The sequence below is a fragment of the Acomys russatus genome, chromosome 21 (genome assembly GCF_903995435.1).
Source record: "Acomys russatus chromosome 21, mAcoRus1.1, whole genome shotgun sequence".
NCBI classification, from domain to species: Eukaryota; Metazoa; Chordata; class Mammalia; order Rodentia; family Muridae; genus Acomys; species Acomys russatus.
In genome coordinates this window covers 10,828,647-10,845,553 of record NC_067157.1, presented here as the reverse complement: position 1 = coordinate 10,845,553, position 16,907 = coordinate 10,828,647, and the positions used below count along the sequence as shown (strand labels likewise).

The 16,907-nt window shown below is 42.2% G+C and overlaps 1 protein-coding gene across 3 annotated transcripts in view; it reads left to right on the top strand.

The window, feature by feature from the left end:
- Window positions 1–16,907, top strand: part of Cdk19 (cyclin dependent kinase 19) — a 128,334-nt gene that overhangs the window by 88,857 nt on the left and 22,570 nt on the right. For 2 of the 3 annotated variants that reach the window (XM_051164578.1, XM_051164579.1), the window contains one exon: window positions 11,755–11,812. The exons of the other annotated variant lie outside the window; for it this stretch is intronic. In XM_051164578.1, the coding sequence (XP_051020535.1) occupies window positions 11,755–11,812 (58 nt within the window). The remainder of the gene's footprint in view (window positions 1–11,754; window positions 11,813–16,907) is intronic. 3 annotated transcript variants of the gene reach the window in all.

Here is a 16,907-nt window from a genome sequence, read left to right as displayed (position 1 = left end):
GACTGAGCCTTCTGACTTTCCCCCAGTTCCCTTCTGTAGCTGCCTCTGGGCGGTCCTTACCAGCGCACCAGCAGTCCACGTGGGCCTCCCTCACACAGAGTTCCTTCAGCTTGATCCTTTTCTAGCCTCTGCTTAGAGCAGGGACCAGGTGGAAGTATGTGGATCATCCTTCTTGCTTTTTAAAAAGATTTAAAAACTAGCTGCCAAGACTTAATTTTTAAAATATGGAAGTTTATTTGAGGCCTGTCTGGTCTACGGAGAGGGGAGTTCCAGGAAAGTCAGGGCTACACAGAGAAACCCTGTCTCAAAAAACAAAACAAAACATATGGAAGTTTTTTTTTTAAAGCTAATGTCAAAATTAATAAGTGATTTTAATAGCTTATTTTTCATTCTTCCCTCTTAAATGAGATACAGTTGAGAGGCTCTGGAGGTAAGAATAAAATGCTAGTCAAACGACTTCCTATTTTCATTTGATTTATTAAGCTAGCATTCTACTTAAGCAGAATTTCTACAGTACTTATCTGAATGGGACTTAATTGTTCTGTGACAGGTAGTTTTAAATGTCACCTTGCCACAGAGTAAGTGGGACAGGGCCCTGAACTCCCAGTACTGAAGAAAGCCACAGCATCTTTCCTTTGTCCCTGGTCCTACCCGCGCTTGTGACTTGTGAGGTGGTGAGCACTCGAGTTCCTGTGTTGACTTTCCTAAGATGTTGGACGTGACCTGGAATATTCTCACTCACAACAACAGAAACAAAGCCAGAGCTCATTCTGATAATTAAAAAACAAGAACTGCCAAGGCCAGTCTACAGAGGAAGCTTCTGTAATTCATAATCCCTTAGGAATTAGGTTTGATGGTACGAAGGGGCTAAAGGTGGGAGGGAGTACTAGATAGACGCCAGGCTGTGCAGACCTAAACATGGTGGGCCCTTACACGGAAGGCGAGGCCCTCGGGGGAGGATCTTCACTAGGAGTGAGAATGCAGAAGAAGGGGGTGGGGTGGGGGCCAGCGCCAGCCAGCTATGAGAGGGAAGGAGGCCTGTGTGTTGCCAGGTTTTTGTCAACTTGACATAAGATAGAATCATCTGAGAAGAGGGAGCCTCAATAGAGAAAATCCAATAAAAGATCGTGCTGTAGCAAGCCTGTTGGACATTTTCTTATTTAGTGATCGGTATAGGAGGGCCACCCCTGGACAGGTGGTCTCGGATGCTATAAGAAAGTAGGCCAAAGCCAGGCAGTGGTGGCACACACCTTTAATCCCAGCTCTTGAGAGGCAGAGGCAGGCAGATCTCTGTGAGTTCGAGGCCACCTGGTCTACAGAGCAAGTTCCAGGAAAGCCAAGGCTACACAGAGAAACTCTGACTCCAACACCCTTCCTCCCCCCAAAAAGAAGAAGAAAGCAGGCTGAACAGGCTGAAGGGAACAGGTTAGTAAGTAACTTCCATGGCCTCTGTTCAAGTTTTTACCTACAGGTTCCTGCTCTGACTTCCCTCAGTGACAGAATATGACCTGAGAGTCACAGGATGAAGTAAACTCTTTCCACCGCAAGTTGTTCATAGCTATGATGTTTTATCAAGGCAGTAGAAACCCTAACTAAGATGGGGGGGGGGGGCGCTCATCCATGTGGGCATATGTGCGCACACACAAAGACACAGAAATAAAAATAAATAAGACAGACAAGACCAAAGGCCACAGACTGGAGCCTTAGGACTTTGAGGGCTGTATTAAGACTGAAATATCCAGTCAGTCTTGATATTTTATTAAGTTATTTTTACTGAGGCAAAATTTATATGTAGTAATGTATGTTTTAATTACAACTTGGTAAGTTGTGGTAAACTGCTACCTGGGTAGTCACCACCACTGGTGTTGCTTAGATCTCCTACTGAGGACGCGGGCTTCCTCATGGAAGACTGGTGCTCCACTTCACCATGTTACCCATGGCGGTTGCTCTGTGGGAACATGTTCTCTTCTGGGCACACATCTGAGTGGAAGGCTTCTAGAGACGAGGCACAGAGACTAGTCCAGCCACACAGCTCTCCTGTGCTCCACTGTGGCCTAGGGAGGAGTGCCTGTGGGAAGCTGGCCTCTTACTTGGGCCTGCCGCTTTCTGCACACAGTGCAGTTGCTGAATGGTCTAGTTCCCTCACTCCAGGCGTCAGACTCCTCCTCAGTAAGATGAGAGCTCTGTCTGATCATCCTTTTGTGATACCCTTCCCTTCTCCGTATAGTAAGAATGAACAAAACCACAAATAAACATTTAAAAAATAAATACGTAGAAGAAGGAGAAGCAAGGGCCACAGATGGGAGCCTTTGGGCCCTGAGGACTGTAGTTAAGCCTGGAAGACCCATTCAGGGACACTGTTTTACCAAGTTAACTTTATTTAAGTGAGTGTCGTTATGTAAATAGAAACCCGCCTTTGGTCATTGTTGAAGGCAGTGTACTTTCTGTGCTGAATCTGAAAGCCTGTGGAGTGATATTCGGGCTGTGGATACCAGTGTGCAGTATAGCTTGATTTTTTTTTTTCCCCCCTCTCCTCTGAACTTTGGAGTGCGTTAGGTAAATAGCCTTCCAAATTCATCTGTTTCTTTTGCATTGAGCTTTTTTTATAGTGTTGCTTTTTATTGGTTCTTGTTAGAGGAAAGAAACCCATATCTTTGCTGTTCAGGTCTAGAGCCACTTCTAAGAGTCAGACAAAGAAGTGCATTGTTAACTGTTGGCAGTGCTAGGTTGGCAGGCATTGTTTAATGGGAGTACCAAAGTCGGATTAACATAGCTGTTACATTACAGACACTAGCAGCCGGGTCTGAGGTAAAATCAGCCTAGTCATGTACAGTCTAACAAGCTGTTTCTTATTGCATATAGCTTACGTCTAACTATAAACACGAAACAGGAATGGGAAGACTTTCTCCCTTACACATGGCGTTGTGAGTAGTGGCCAGGTTCTCTGAATGGAGAAACCTTGTTAGTCCACAGTGTGCCTGCCTAAAGTACGAGAGAAATAGCATTACTGAATGAAGGCATCACTTAAAACTGGATCATTAAATCTTCGGGTTTCTGTGGAGGAAATACTAGTTTACAGACTTAGGACTTGCTTTGAAAACTCACTTTGGCTTCTTAATATGCACTAGACACTGTACTATGAGCACTTGGGAGTATAAGACTTAATTAAGTACAGCCTCTTTCCTCTTTGGGTCGACTCTGGGGAATTCATACAGAGGTAGTCATAAGACAAATGCCTTACAAGAAACTTCATGCCTAGGGTTGTAGTTCACTGAGAACACTTACCTGGCCATGCACACTCATGATCACACACACACACATTCTGCACACACACACGGGGGGGGGGGGCAGGCAGGGAGCAGGAGACAGTTTGCAGGGGACACTAACGTGAATACACATCATTCAAGGACCAGCTCAGCATAAAACACCGAGAATGCAGAAGCGGAACCTGCAGTTGGGATGAAGGTCTGGAACACTAAAACAACGTAGAGGTTAATATGGTGAAAGTGATGGGTGTGGGAGTGGTTCAGGCAGGAGAAAAGGCGTGAATGAAAGTGTGGACTAACAAATTGCCAACAGGTTGGTATCACTGTAACAAAGAAAGGCAGAAAAACAAGGAAGACCAGTTATGATGAGGCCTAATTGTCTTGTCTGAACTGTGGATTTCCCTGGGCCAGTCAGGTTTTTGAGAGACACACTCAGAGTTACAGAGACGGTGTGAGGACTCAGAGACAGCACCTTTGTCAAGTTGTTATAGCCGGCTGCTGAGCGAGCGTGAGGTCCAAGGAAAGCTGACCAGAATAAAGAGGAGGAAAGGCTGTAGTAAATGTGTAGGCCTTACCTCAGCTGAGGAGCAGTGACTAGATTCAAGGCATAAAGCCAGGACAGAGGTCAAACTTCTGTTTTTGTTGACCGAGGACAGATAGTTGACCGAGGACAGATAGTTGACCAGGAAAAGATAGTTTTGGTAAGGAGAAGGGGAAGTTCGTCTTGGATGGAGTTTGGTGTATGTGGAGACAGCCTATTTCTAAGATGCACGGAAGCTAACAGACCTAGCAGTCTCAATTTGGGAATCTTTGTGTGGTTTTTGGAGCCCTGGAATAAAATACAATGTTTTAAAATGTTTTTGCAAACAAACTCAGTATATTTTAGGGTGTTCACCCATTTCCTGATACTTCTTTTAAAATTGGGATGTCACCCATCAAAGGACACTTCTATGTAACCTCATAACTGGGTGGATTGCTCCTGGCAATCTAGTTATTTGTGTATTTTCCCCTAACCAGCTAGTGTATGGCCAGGCTCTCTTCTCTAATGTCTAAAAGCCTGTAATCACATTTGACTTTTCTCCCTTTCTCACCTCTCTCTTTTCCACACCTTCCCTCCCTTCCTTTGGTCTTTTGTTTATTTGCTTTGTTTTTAGGTAGCCTTGACTTCCCTGGATCTCACAGGTACACTGCCTCTGCCTCCCAAGTGCTAATACTAAAGGAGTGTCCACCATGCCCTACACTCTCCATTTCTTGAGACTGGCTCTCCTTTCCCAGGCTAGCCTGAGGCTTGCCAAGTAACCAAGACGACTGTGAACCCTGCTCCTCTTGCCTCCACTTCCCAAACGCTGGGGTTCCTGGCATGAGTCACTGTGTCTTGCTGTATTTGTATGTGCTCAACTGTCCAGTTAGTTAATGAGGTTGCTTTAAGGTATAGATAATTGCGGTAGACTAATGTCTGCAGATGACTCCTGTGTTTGTTCAAGACAAGAAAGCCCAGTGCTTCCTCTTAGGTGATTATTTGTTCTGCAGCACAATCTTATTTGTTCAGAGGAACACTGAAGAGCAGTGTGCAGGAGTGAATCCTCTGGGAGTTTACTTCTGTATCAAATGTGGGGGAATTGTACTGTACTGTATTTACATGAAAGAATGGCTGTAGCTGTTCCTATCAGGCCTGCATTGTCCATTGTTACAGAAACTAGCCCAGCTTAACTCTGATTGCCTTGTTCCCATTACTCAAGACTGATGAGCTGTGCTTGTAGTTTTCTGTCTTTGGTGCTGTTAAAGTCATATTGAGATTGCCAAGTATGTTGAAGTAGAGATCGCAGAGCAAATGCAGTGGCATGGCTGTGGGTCTCTGTGGCTGGTCTATTTATGATACACCAATTAACTGAAATAAATTTAACCCTGTGAAATAATTGGTCCTATAAAAGGAAAAGCAGATCTAGAGTGCATGTAAAGTATCTGGGTGTAGATTTAAGAATTAACTAAATTCTGCAGAAATACCGGTGGCCCTGTCTAATCATGTTACCATTGCATCTTTTCATGACTTGCCTTTAGAATAAAATTTAACTAAAACCCTGAAGCATTGATTTTTGCCTATTTGATTTTATTGTTGATAACTTAAATGTGAGACACCCAGCTTCTGCCATTTCTGCTGTTTCTATGGCAACGAAAGTGTGCAAGCCCAGCAGTATCACTTTCTTTCACAGCTGGCATTTTGTGTTCACAGTAAGAAGACGAATTTTGGTGAAATGTGGTCTGTGCTAATTGGGATGTAACTGGGTCAACAATTTTGGATTGCTTTCTTTTTTTTAATCTGTTTAGGTCTGTGGTTGGCTATGGGTATTGAACTACACAGTTCTTTATTTTCCTCACATACACACTTTAACTGATACCAAATACTAAAGTTAGTCTTTTGAAAATTAAACACTCATCTATGCAATCCAGTATGAAATTTTGAGAATTAGGTTGAGTTCTTTTAAGACCTGCTTTGTAGCCCTGTATCCTTCTTTGTTTCTACTTTAAAAAGTGTGAGAAAATATTCTGAAGAGTTAAACCTTTTTTAATGGTGGATGACCATATTATGTATTACTTATTTGCTCTGAAGGGGACAGGTGATCCCACTTTAGGGATGCACTTTGAAAAGTGACCAGGTAATTTCTTGTTCTTGACTGCAGGAGTCCTGCACTGTGGGTGCTGCCCAAGCTCTGGGCTCTTTTCCTAGATTGTATAAATGAGCTGGTAGGCCACTCCTGCCCTAATCCATGCGAAGCTATTAGTAGTTCCCATGTCACTGACTTTATTGTGTTTATCTCTTAGAATTTTAAGGTGCTTTCAAAACGCAAACTTTAGGAATTAAAAACATTCCTAGTCTAGAAATGGCATGTATACTTGGTCTTACAATTTAAGAGCCATGACCTGTCAGAGATGAGCATTCTTACGGTCTCAGACTCTCGCTCTGAGCTTGCCTTGGCCTTATTCACGCTAACCTGACTTCACTGACAACATCTGGCTTCTGTAATTAAACAAAAAATGTTTTTATTGGACCACCAATGACCCAATCATCCATTTTGGATACATCTCAGATTTCATTGTGTACGTCTGACAGCCACTTCCAGGGACCCTGTTCTGTCTGCATATGCTCACCTTTCCTTCCTCAGACCCTGGTCTCGGGCCTCCCCTTTGCCCACTTTCCTCTCTCAAACACTTGGCCCACCTGCACCTCTTGTGGCAGCCCGCAGAACACAGACTGAAGAATGTACCCAGTTCTGGTTACTAAAAGGGCTTGTGCTAAATAAAAGTGGAACCATTTGAAACAGAGGACAAGCCCTTGGTTTGCATTTTATAATCAGCAGCACTGTGTTCCGCTCTTGTAACCACCATGGCTCTTCATATCCTGTAGTTGATAGGAGCTGTTCACCTCCTACACTAAAGCTGCTCTTTGTCTGCCTAGCCGGCACACTGCCGACTGCACGGCCTTCAGCCCTCAGTCCAGACGTTACCTCCTCAAACAGGCTTTCTCTGCAGAGTATAAAATAATCCTTTAAAACCCTTGAAGACAATACCTTCCAACCCCATTCCTTGTTTTATTTTTGGTTGTTTCTAGCATCTTCCTATGCATATACAAAAATATTTGCAATATTTATGTATGCTAAAAGCATAAAAATACCACGAACTGTCAAGAACCTGCCACTTGACAGCAGACCATGCTTGTTGTGTTTTCTCTCCATCGTCTAGTATCTTCCTTCTCCTAAGAGGAAGCAGATGGCCTAGATTTTGAAACATTCTCTTCAATTTAAAAATAGGTTTATCTCATTGTGTGTAAGCCTAAATAGTATATTAGCTCTGTTTGGGTTTTAAGGTATAGGAAATAGTGTTCTGTTACAGATATTGTTTAAAGCTTTCTTTTTTCATGCAGTATAATGCTTATAAGATTAACCATGCATTTATTTGTATTTCAGTAATTTTCTTAAAATATTTAACTGTGTTACAAACATTCTGTGCTATCATATAAAAGTGAAACTACTAGTTCAAAGCGATTCAGTTACTTAATAAGATTATATCAAATTATTTTCTAAACAAGTTGTGCCGGTGCCTTCATCCATCAGAAGTGCATGGGGAAGTGTATGCTACATTTCTGTCATTAAGGCCTTGATTTTCTAACCGATCCACTAGGATAAAATGCTGTCTCCTTGCTCTTACTTTGCATTTTTGTCAGTACTGATTTAGGTTGAATGTCTTTTCCATATCATTTTTTATTAAAATATATTTTTGCTGTACTTAAGTGTCTGAATATTTTTTCCTATTTTTCTATGCAGTTGATTTTTCATTTTGACTTATAGAAAGTCTTTCATCTTCTAAACAGTCATCCTATTTGTGCTGTGGGTTTTTTTTTTTATGTTTTGATGATTTGAAATTATATTAATGTCACAAAATTTATCAGTTCTTTATGATTAAAAAAATGTAATGTCTGCATAAAGAAATTTGCTCAGGGTTGGAGAGATGGCTCAGTGACTGGCCATTACTACTCTTGCAGAGGCCCCGAGTTCTGTTTCCAGTGCCTACCTAGAGCGGCCCACAGCCTCCTGGAACTCCAACTCACGCGGATCTGATACCTCCTTGCTTCTGTGAACACTCACACACACACACACACACACACACACACACACACACACACACACAGTTAAAAATAAAGTAGATCTTTGAGGGGGAAAAAAGAAGCCTACACCAAATGTCCTGGTGTACCCCTTTAATCCCAGTGCTCAGGAGGCTGAGGCAGGAGGATCCTGAATTTGAAGCCAGCTTGAGTTCCATGAGTTACTGGCTGGCTGGGCTCTGTAGCAAGTTTCTGTCTTAAAAAGAAAGAAAAGTTACTTTTGTATTTTTTATTCAAACTTTCAGCTTTCATTTATATTTTGTTCTTCTTGAGCTGTATGTATGTATGTATGTACGTATGTATGTGTTTATGTATGTACGTATGTATGTGTGTATGTATGTACGTATGTATGTATGTACGTATGTATGTATGTATGTATGTGTGTATGTGTGTATGTATGTACGTATGTATGTATGTATGTGTGTATGTATGTATGTATGTACGTATGTATGTACGTATGTATGTATGTGTGTATGTGTGTATGTATGTATGTATGTATATGTGTACGTATGTACGTATGTATGATAAAGTAAGGATTCATTTCTTTTCCGTCTTTGGATAGCCTGTTGTCACTCCTGCATCATTTTTGAGTAGTTTCTTCACTGACTTCAAGTTCTCAGTGCCGTGGCCTCTGGATTCTCTCTCTGGTCCATTGGTCATCTTATCTGAGCCGCTGCTTTGCTTTGAGCCAATTCCCACCTCACTCCCCCGCTGTCTGTCCCAGCCTCTCCCGGGTGTTTTGGCTGGTCTTAGATCTTCGTTTAGTTTTGAAGTACTGGACATCAAACCCAAGTGCTTGAGCGTGCTGGTCAGGTGTTCTTCTGTGGAGCGACAGCCTCAGCCCTTGTTCTTGTTGTTGTTTATTAGTTAGTTTTGTTTTGCTTTGCTTTTTTAAAGAGTCTTGCCATGTCACCCAGCTGACGTGGAAATTGATTGACATGCAGCTTAGGTTCTTTAAATCTTTTTACCAACCAGCCTTTCTATTCCTCCTGCCTCTTACCTCTCTTTCCTGCTCAGGCTATCCCTGGTTAGCTTAGGCTGCCCTTCAAACCTGTGCTTCTCCTGCCTCAGTCTCCTGGGCTTATAGGCATGCGCTGCTGCATTCAGGTCATCTTTGACTGTTTCTCCCTTGTATACGTAGCATAAAAGGTGTCCAGTCCTGCAGGGATTCTTTTGTTTTTCTGTTATTACGGGATCTATTCTTACCTGTGCCTCCTGTGTTCTTGCTCCAGTTGTCTCAAAGATTTTATAACTCCCCTCTGGTGTGTATTGCTGCCTGGATCTTTTTAACAATACTACATAGTGCTTTGTATTGTTTATCTTGCTTGTTTATTCTCTTAAGCGCTGCTTTTCTTAAACATCTCAGGCACACACTTCATTATGTCCAGGCCTTTCCTCTGACACAACACTCAAAGCCATAAATTTTCCTTATAAGTGCTTTATTAGCTGCCTTCAATAAGTTTTGGTAAGATAAATTTTAAATATTTTGGTCCTGAGTGTTTTTTATTTTTGTATTGTTTCTCCTTTGCCTGGAATGCTTTGGAAATACTTTAAAATTTTTAAATGTGATATTTTGGCTTATATTTTCATCATTGGCTTTGAAATTATTTGTCAATTATTGTGTGTGTGATTATGTGTTCACATGTATGTACTTGGACACATGCACTTTCATTACATACTGGTACATGTGCCTTTGGAGGCCACAGTGGGCATCAGATATGGGTTCTGGGAACTGAACTCTCTCACAAGAACAGCAAGCACTTGGAACTGCTGAGCCATCTCTCTCTCAAGCCCCAGGCATATGTCTTTGTAGGCTTCCATGAGCCTGAAAAGCCATTTCTCTTGTTTGAGTTCATTAAAATCCTAGCAAGAGTCACCTCCTAAGTACCATCCTGGTATTCACCGTCCTAAGCAATGTCACCTCCTAAGTACCATCCTGGTATTCACAGTCCTAGCCAGAGTCGAGTCACCTCCTAAGTACCATCCTGGTGGTCGCTGAAAGAGTTACTATTCCTTCCACAATTTAATGCTTTCATTATACTCTATTCTAAAACTCTCCACTAGTAGATGTAAGCTCCACGGAACCAAGGTCGTGATGTGTTTCCTTTTGATTCCTGGAGGTCGTCATTATAACATTTGTAATCAATCTGATTATCAATCAGTGGATAGTTAACAAACTAGATTTTGAAGGTTTGGCTTTTAGCCTGATGCTATTTTACCTATTCTGCCCTGGTGAGCTTCTCCATGGTGTAATCATCACACTCCCTGGCAGTGACTGAGTCCACATCATCCTGTCCCCACTCTCTTGGCTAGAGTGGCTTGACCGCCTCGTGTTATCATGTCCTGCTCTGTTGCCCCTTCCCAAGCCGGTGCTGCTCAGGGTTTTCAAATTCTACAACACAAAAGGCACAGACATTCTTGTCACAGGAAGCCAGGATCTTGTTGTGATCTTTGTCTCGTGTGTGTGTGTGTGTGTGTGTGTGTGTGTGTGTGTGTGTGTGTGTGTGTCCCAGTCACAAAGTGCTCTAAACTTACTTCTCTAAAATGTCTCTCAGTTCCCAGCACCCTCTGTGCTCCTTATCTCTTTGCAGCAGGTCTGGTCTCTTCGCTTCCTCTCACTCTCTCCCTCCTCAAGTCAGACTTCCTACTCTTTCCTGTCACACTTCTTCATAGCCTTTCTCCTTCCCCCTGGCTGCTCAGCGCTGTTTGCTGATCAGGATCTGGCCAAGGGACTTTGTCCCTGCCCTCACCTCAGTTGGCACTGCACTTAATAAAATCACTTGTCACTTCATTTGAACTATTTGTGTGTGTGTGTGTTTACTGTTTTTATTGAAGTGCTTTCTTGAAACAAAAATCATCGACATGGGAGGGGGGGAAGGAGGAAGAGAGGGACTGAGGGAGAGAAGGAGGGAAGGAAAGAGAAACAGACTCTGCAAAAGAAAACTTTCTATCTATCTATCTAATGAGTACAATAAATCATAAGTATATACATTTTCTCTCCCAAGTTTTCAGAGGAGATGGGCTCACTTCTCCCCCCTCATCTGTTGCCATAATTTGTTTCCACGCATTTGCAGGTGAGGATGATATGAGAAGCTCGGAACATCTATGGCATGCTCTCGTATGTGGAACTTTGTATTAGCTTTGGGTTTTATTGTCTGACGTTTTGAGTTTGTATTTGGAGTTTCTTTTCTTTCTTTTTACCCCCTTTGGTTTTTCAAGACAGCGTTTCTCTGTGTAGCCTTGGCTGTCCTGGACTCACTCTGTACACCAGGCTGGACTTGAACTCAGAGATCCGCCTGCCTCTGCCTCCTGAGCTGCTGGGATGAAAGGCGGAGGCAGCACTGGCAGCCATGTTTGGCGTTTCTTACTTTGGCTTTTGTTACAGCTATCGTGAATTCTCATGGAGTCTGTCTGGCAGTGATGCTTATCTTAGTAAGTGGTCCAGAAGCACTGAGCCAGGAACACTCACTTGGTTTACTGACATGAGAGTAGTTATTTTGTGGTTTGAAATCTTTACATTTAAAAAAAATGCATTTAACTTGTGTAGGCTTTCAAATTATGAGACAAATAGAAATGATAACTTTAATTACTTTGTAATTATTTATATGACACAATTTTGATGATAGGTGTGTTTCCCTGGCAAAGATGGCTGTATGAATTCAGTGCTAACTTCAAGAATATCAAATGCTTTAACTGTAAAAGGTGCTTGATCGTTAATTAGTTCAGTCTGAATGAAAATACATAAATTATATTTCCATATGAGAAAGTTTCCATTTTGGAGCATGTCAAAGAATAAATGTAGTAACTTGAATGCTCTATTTTTATTTCTAGAAACCAGCAAATATCCTAGTAATGGGAGAAGGCCCTGAAAGGGGGAGAGTCAAAATAGGTAGGTAACTATTGCTGAGTAACGGTGAAGAAACCACAGTGATGGCGATGAAAGTGTGCTCTCCTTTAATACCCTTATTAAGTTGTTGATTTTAAAATTACTGTCTCAAAATGTTTTTAGAAAAGATATTGGAAAATGTAGGTAGCCTATAAAGCCACCAGTTTCCCACAGCTCTTTCATCAAAATAAGATTCTGTCAGTTATCTTAAACTGAGGCATCAGTTAACAAGCCCATGAATGTTCGCTCACGTACATACACCGAGTACGTGTCTTTCATGTCCCCACCACGTTCCAGCATAACGCCTGACCTATGCCGATCTTTCCTTAGTGTTGCTGATATCCTGTTCCCAAATACATCCTCCCACCCTGACGTAACACACAGCAGTCCTCCCAGGCGCTTCCTTCCCGTCCCAACCTCAGCAGCATGTCCTTGCCCAGGCACTATCATACTGCTGAAATGAATGCTTGTAGCCCCTCACACTTGCCTGTGTTCTGTGAACCCAGGCAGGAGGGCTGTAAGGAAACCTTGTGTGCTATTGGAGCACTGATGCTAGCCTGCCTGGGACAGCTTCCTCTCCTCCCTGTGCAGCCCCGCCTGTCCTGCTGCTTGCCTCCTGCTTCTGCGTCTTGCATCTTCGTCCCAGCCTGGCTTTAGAAGAAGCTGCTCTAAAGTAGCAACCCTGCTTTGAACTTCTGCCTGGAGTCGACAGAATTCACCTTCATGGAAAACTGTGTTACTGCTAAATACCTGATAGTTGCTTTTCCTTCCTGGTTCTTTCCCATTGCTTGTTTCTGTGTTTATTTTACCTCTCACATGTTTTCTTACAGGCATTTATTGAAGACACACATTTTGCTTGGCAAAGGTGAAAAGTAGATAAAAGCTAGCTCTTCCCCATGAGAAACGGTCATGTAAACATTTACTCTGCAGTGTGGTAGGTTCTGAGGATGTTTCCTCAGCCACGTAGTTGCCTTCTAAAGGAACACACCACAGTGAAGGAAAACTGGATCCAAAGAGCTGAGCCTTGCTCACTACCTGAAACCATGTCAGATGCCTGTCCTGAGACTTTCCCCTACAAACAGCCTGGTGACACCTCCTTGATGCCTTGGAGAAAGGAGTGACTGCCGAGTACCTGCCATTCCCTTTGTAGCGCATGGAAAGGACCTGCCTCCCTGAAGCTCCTGCCCACAGCACTGTCATGTATCTTGCCTGGTGCACTGGCAGTCCTCTCTCAGTCTCCAGCTAATCTTACCTCTGCCAATGCAGAACCGAACCTTACGCCCAAATGAAGTGTTTTCCAAGCCAAACACAGGCGACCTTGACCTCTGATTCAGGTTGCCTAACAGCTGGTTCCATTGTGAGAGCAGTTATGGCAAACTTTTGCCATTACAGAACAAAAGGAAGCGCTCTATCAAGGCATTTTCCAAATGCGTAGGCAGAAACATCAGGTGGACAGACAGCTTAGCCAGGCAGGGCGGTGGCTGCGTGTTGATGACGTGGACAGATGGGCCACTCTGCTGGGGGCCTGATGGAACTCCTAGCTATAGTGCTCTGTCAGTGCCTTGTAAGAGCTTTACCTGGTGGTTGAAAGGACAGAAGATCAGACACAGAAATGAGGAATAACATTATCCTGAGAGCACTTGGATCTGGATCTGCAAAATTCCAATTTTCCACAACCATAAAGTTGTATTGAGTCTTCAGCCTTGTTGAAGCGTTAGCATCGGCGTGGCATTTTCTGAGACCTTGAGTACACAGTTCCCGTTCTTGGAATGCTAGACATTTGTACAGAACAAGGCTGGAGGTTGTCCTGTGCCCTGTGGCGCTGGCAGGGCACGTGGCAGCTCACAGGACGGGGAGAGTGTTGTTAAAACCATTAAGGAAGAGTAGTGCAGAAGGTCTCATACACCACTGCTAGCTAGCAGGGCATGGGTCAGATTTTTTCCCCCCTCTGTATCTGACATGTATATTTACATGTGACAGTAGTATAAACATTAAATATAAAGTTAAGATTACCAAGAACACAGTACAAAGAGCTAAAGGTGCAGATGAGAATTTCTCACTCAAAAAAGTTCTTTAAACTGTGTTTTCCCCTGTGCTTATCATCATTTATAGTCTATAAAGTATTTTATTTGATGTTTGGGATACGTGAAATAACTTACTACTGTGTCTAGTATTTCTTTTGCTAGTTTGACTTCGTAGCCATGACTTGGGTGGTAAGTTTTGTTTTAAGATTGCTCTTTAGATGGTTGTGAGCCACCATGCGGTTGCTGGGAATTGAACTCAGGACCTCTGGAGGAGCAGACAATGCTCTTAACCTCTGAGCCATCTCTCCAGCCCTAGGATTGATCTTTAATGTCTACATTATCTTAAGGGTTACTTATGATATATTTATTTGTCCTACTATTTTGGTATTACACTGGATTCAAGTCTGGGAAAGTAAATAGGTAATAGTTATATTACAGAAGAAATCAGATAATGATACTTTTAAAATTCCTTCTCTACAAAATTGTTTTTTTTTTCTTCTATATGTATCAAGTGTTACTACCGTTGGGGGTAGAGATCAGTATTCTGTGGGCATAATAAAATCTTATTTCTTATGTTACAACCAGAAAGGTATTTTGTAGTTTTACTCTCCAGTTTACTATGAGAAGTATTATTTAGTAATTTAAAGTATATTTTTATTTATCTGCTGACAATTTCATACATTTATAAGTGTATTTTCATCATCTCCACCCTAGTTCCCACTCTTCCCTTCATCCACCTTCCTCCCGTCCTCATGTCCCTGTTAAAACCATGGACACTGAGTTCATTTAGTGCTGCCTATATACACAAAGGTGTAGTGTTGTCTGCCTGATCCTGGACCACCTGCCAGTGGCCATACCCTCAAAGATAAAATCACCCCACCCCCACCCCCAGCAGCCATCTACGTGCAGCACCTTCTGAGCTGGAGCTGGAGCCCTGTGAGCATCTTAATGCAGATGACCTTTACTGTGAGTTCATGAGCCCAGTGGCCTTGCTGTGTCCAGGAGGGGGCACTTTACAGCACTCCTCCCTATTCTCCAGCTGTTGTATTTTTCCCACCTCCTCTTTCTGCACTGCTCCCTGAATGTCAAGGGGCAGGATGCTTTTAAGATCTTGGCTTGTACTATGCAATGCTCCAAAGACCCATTTAATCACCAAACATGGATTTTAAGGTTCAGTCTCTTAGATGTAAGTTTCTTCTTTTTGGAAGAATAGTTTTATATGTTTCTTTTAAAGGTGTATGTTTTAAACATTATTCTCAGTAGGTTTGTTCTAAGCCTTCTAGGTTAGAGCCTATACTTGAGGAGAGGTCACCTTTGATGCTAGCATTTGGATAGTTGTGATACCAGCCCCATGAACGTTGCCGCCTTCAGATGTCTGGTAGTTTTATATACTTTGAGTGAACTCAGAGCGGTCAGGTGTCAGTACAGTTGGTGGCTCTGCGGGTGAGCAGAACCTAAGCATGTCGTGGGCCGCCCAGGGCCTTGAACCTGTTGGACCACAGCAGTTTATTACAAGTAATAGTATAGTAACCCAAGTGTTTGGACCCAGTTAAAGTTTGTTTGTTTGATTTGTTTTTAACTTTTTCTTATTAAGAAATTGTATTGTTCTTGGCTCTAGTTTATATTTAAAATTGAGGTATCCCTAAAAGGGAGTTCCTTTTGGAAAATTTAAATTAAGCCTACGTCAATGTGAACATTAGATTTTTAAAAAGCTAAACTGACTAGTAAGAAGATTCTTCTTTGAAAGCATTTGAGACATTTAAAACATCAAGGGTTGATCTAAGTCAAGTAGAGGGTTTGGTAAACAAACACTCAAGTACATGATTAAGAAATGATGTAATTAGGCCGGGCGTGGTGGCGCACACCTTTAACCCCAGCACTTGGGAGGCAGAGGCAGGCGGATCGTGTGAGGTCAAGGCCAGCCTAGTCTACAAAAGTGAATCTAGGATAGCCAAGGCTACACAGAGAAACCGTGTCTCAAAAAACCAAACAAAAACAAAAAAACAAAGAAATGATGTAATACGGTTGTCCTCTTTTGTAGTTTTACTAAAATCAAGACTAGCGGTGTATCAGTTAGGAAAATATACCAAGGAAAATGAAATATTTTAGTTTAAACTATCTAAACATAAAAAGATTTCTTTTAAGTTACAAAAGAGTGAGAACTGGGATGTTGTCAGGTTTTAGCCGGGTTGTCAAGGTGGTGGAAACGAAGCTCATGGTTGTGTCTTCAGAACTGGGTCCACCTTTGAGATAAGAAATAGAAACTGAGGAGTTCCCCTCTGAAATTCTCTACCACAAGACCAGGTCCTTCCTGTTCAAGCTGAAGGGAGTCTTTAAAACATCATAGCCAAGTGACAGTCATTTGTTACTAGCTTTTAAGTCTCACAGCAGTGTATAATGTCTCGTTATTAGAGATAGCTCATATAGTCCTTTGTCCATTTTTATAGGACACTCAGTAATTATTTTATATGGAGATAAATATGTTTTCCAAAGGGATTGATCTTAGAATTTAAAAGAATTAACGGGAGTGTGTTTGGCTAAGAAAGCTAAAGGTTTTAGTTAATTAATTTTAATGATTAATGTGTTTAGTTGCATTCTTTTATTTAATCACCAAACCAAAGAATTAAGGGCACAGTGGAAATTTTACACATAGAAATAAATATTTGCTTCACTAAAATGAGTTCCACAGTCACTGTCTAATTTAGCAGAAATGCCCTAGTTCTTTATAGTGAATAAATACTAATGGTCAAATTTTATTTTATTTTTTAAATACTTATTTCTTATAGGTATGGGCATTTTTTCTGCATGTGCACATCATGTGCATGCCTGGTGCCTGTAGAGGCCAGAAAAGGGTGTTACATACCTGAGACTGGAGTTACAGATGCTTATGAGCCACCATTGGGTGTTATATACCTGAGACTGGAGTTACAGATGGTTGTGAGCCACCGTTGGGTGTTATATACCTGAGACTGGAGTTACAGATGCCTGTGAGCCACCGTTGGTATGCTGGAGACTGAGTCCATGTCCTCTACAAGATCAGGGTGCACTCTGAACTGCTAAGCCATCTCTCCAGC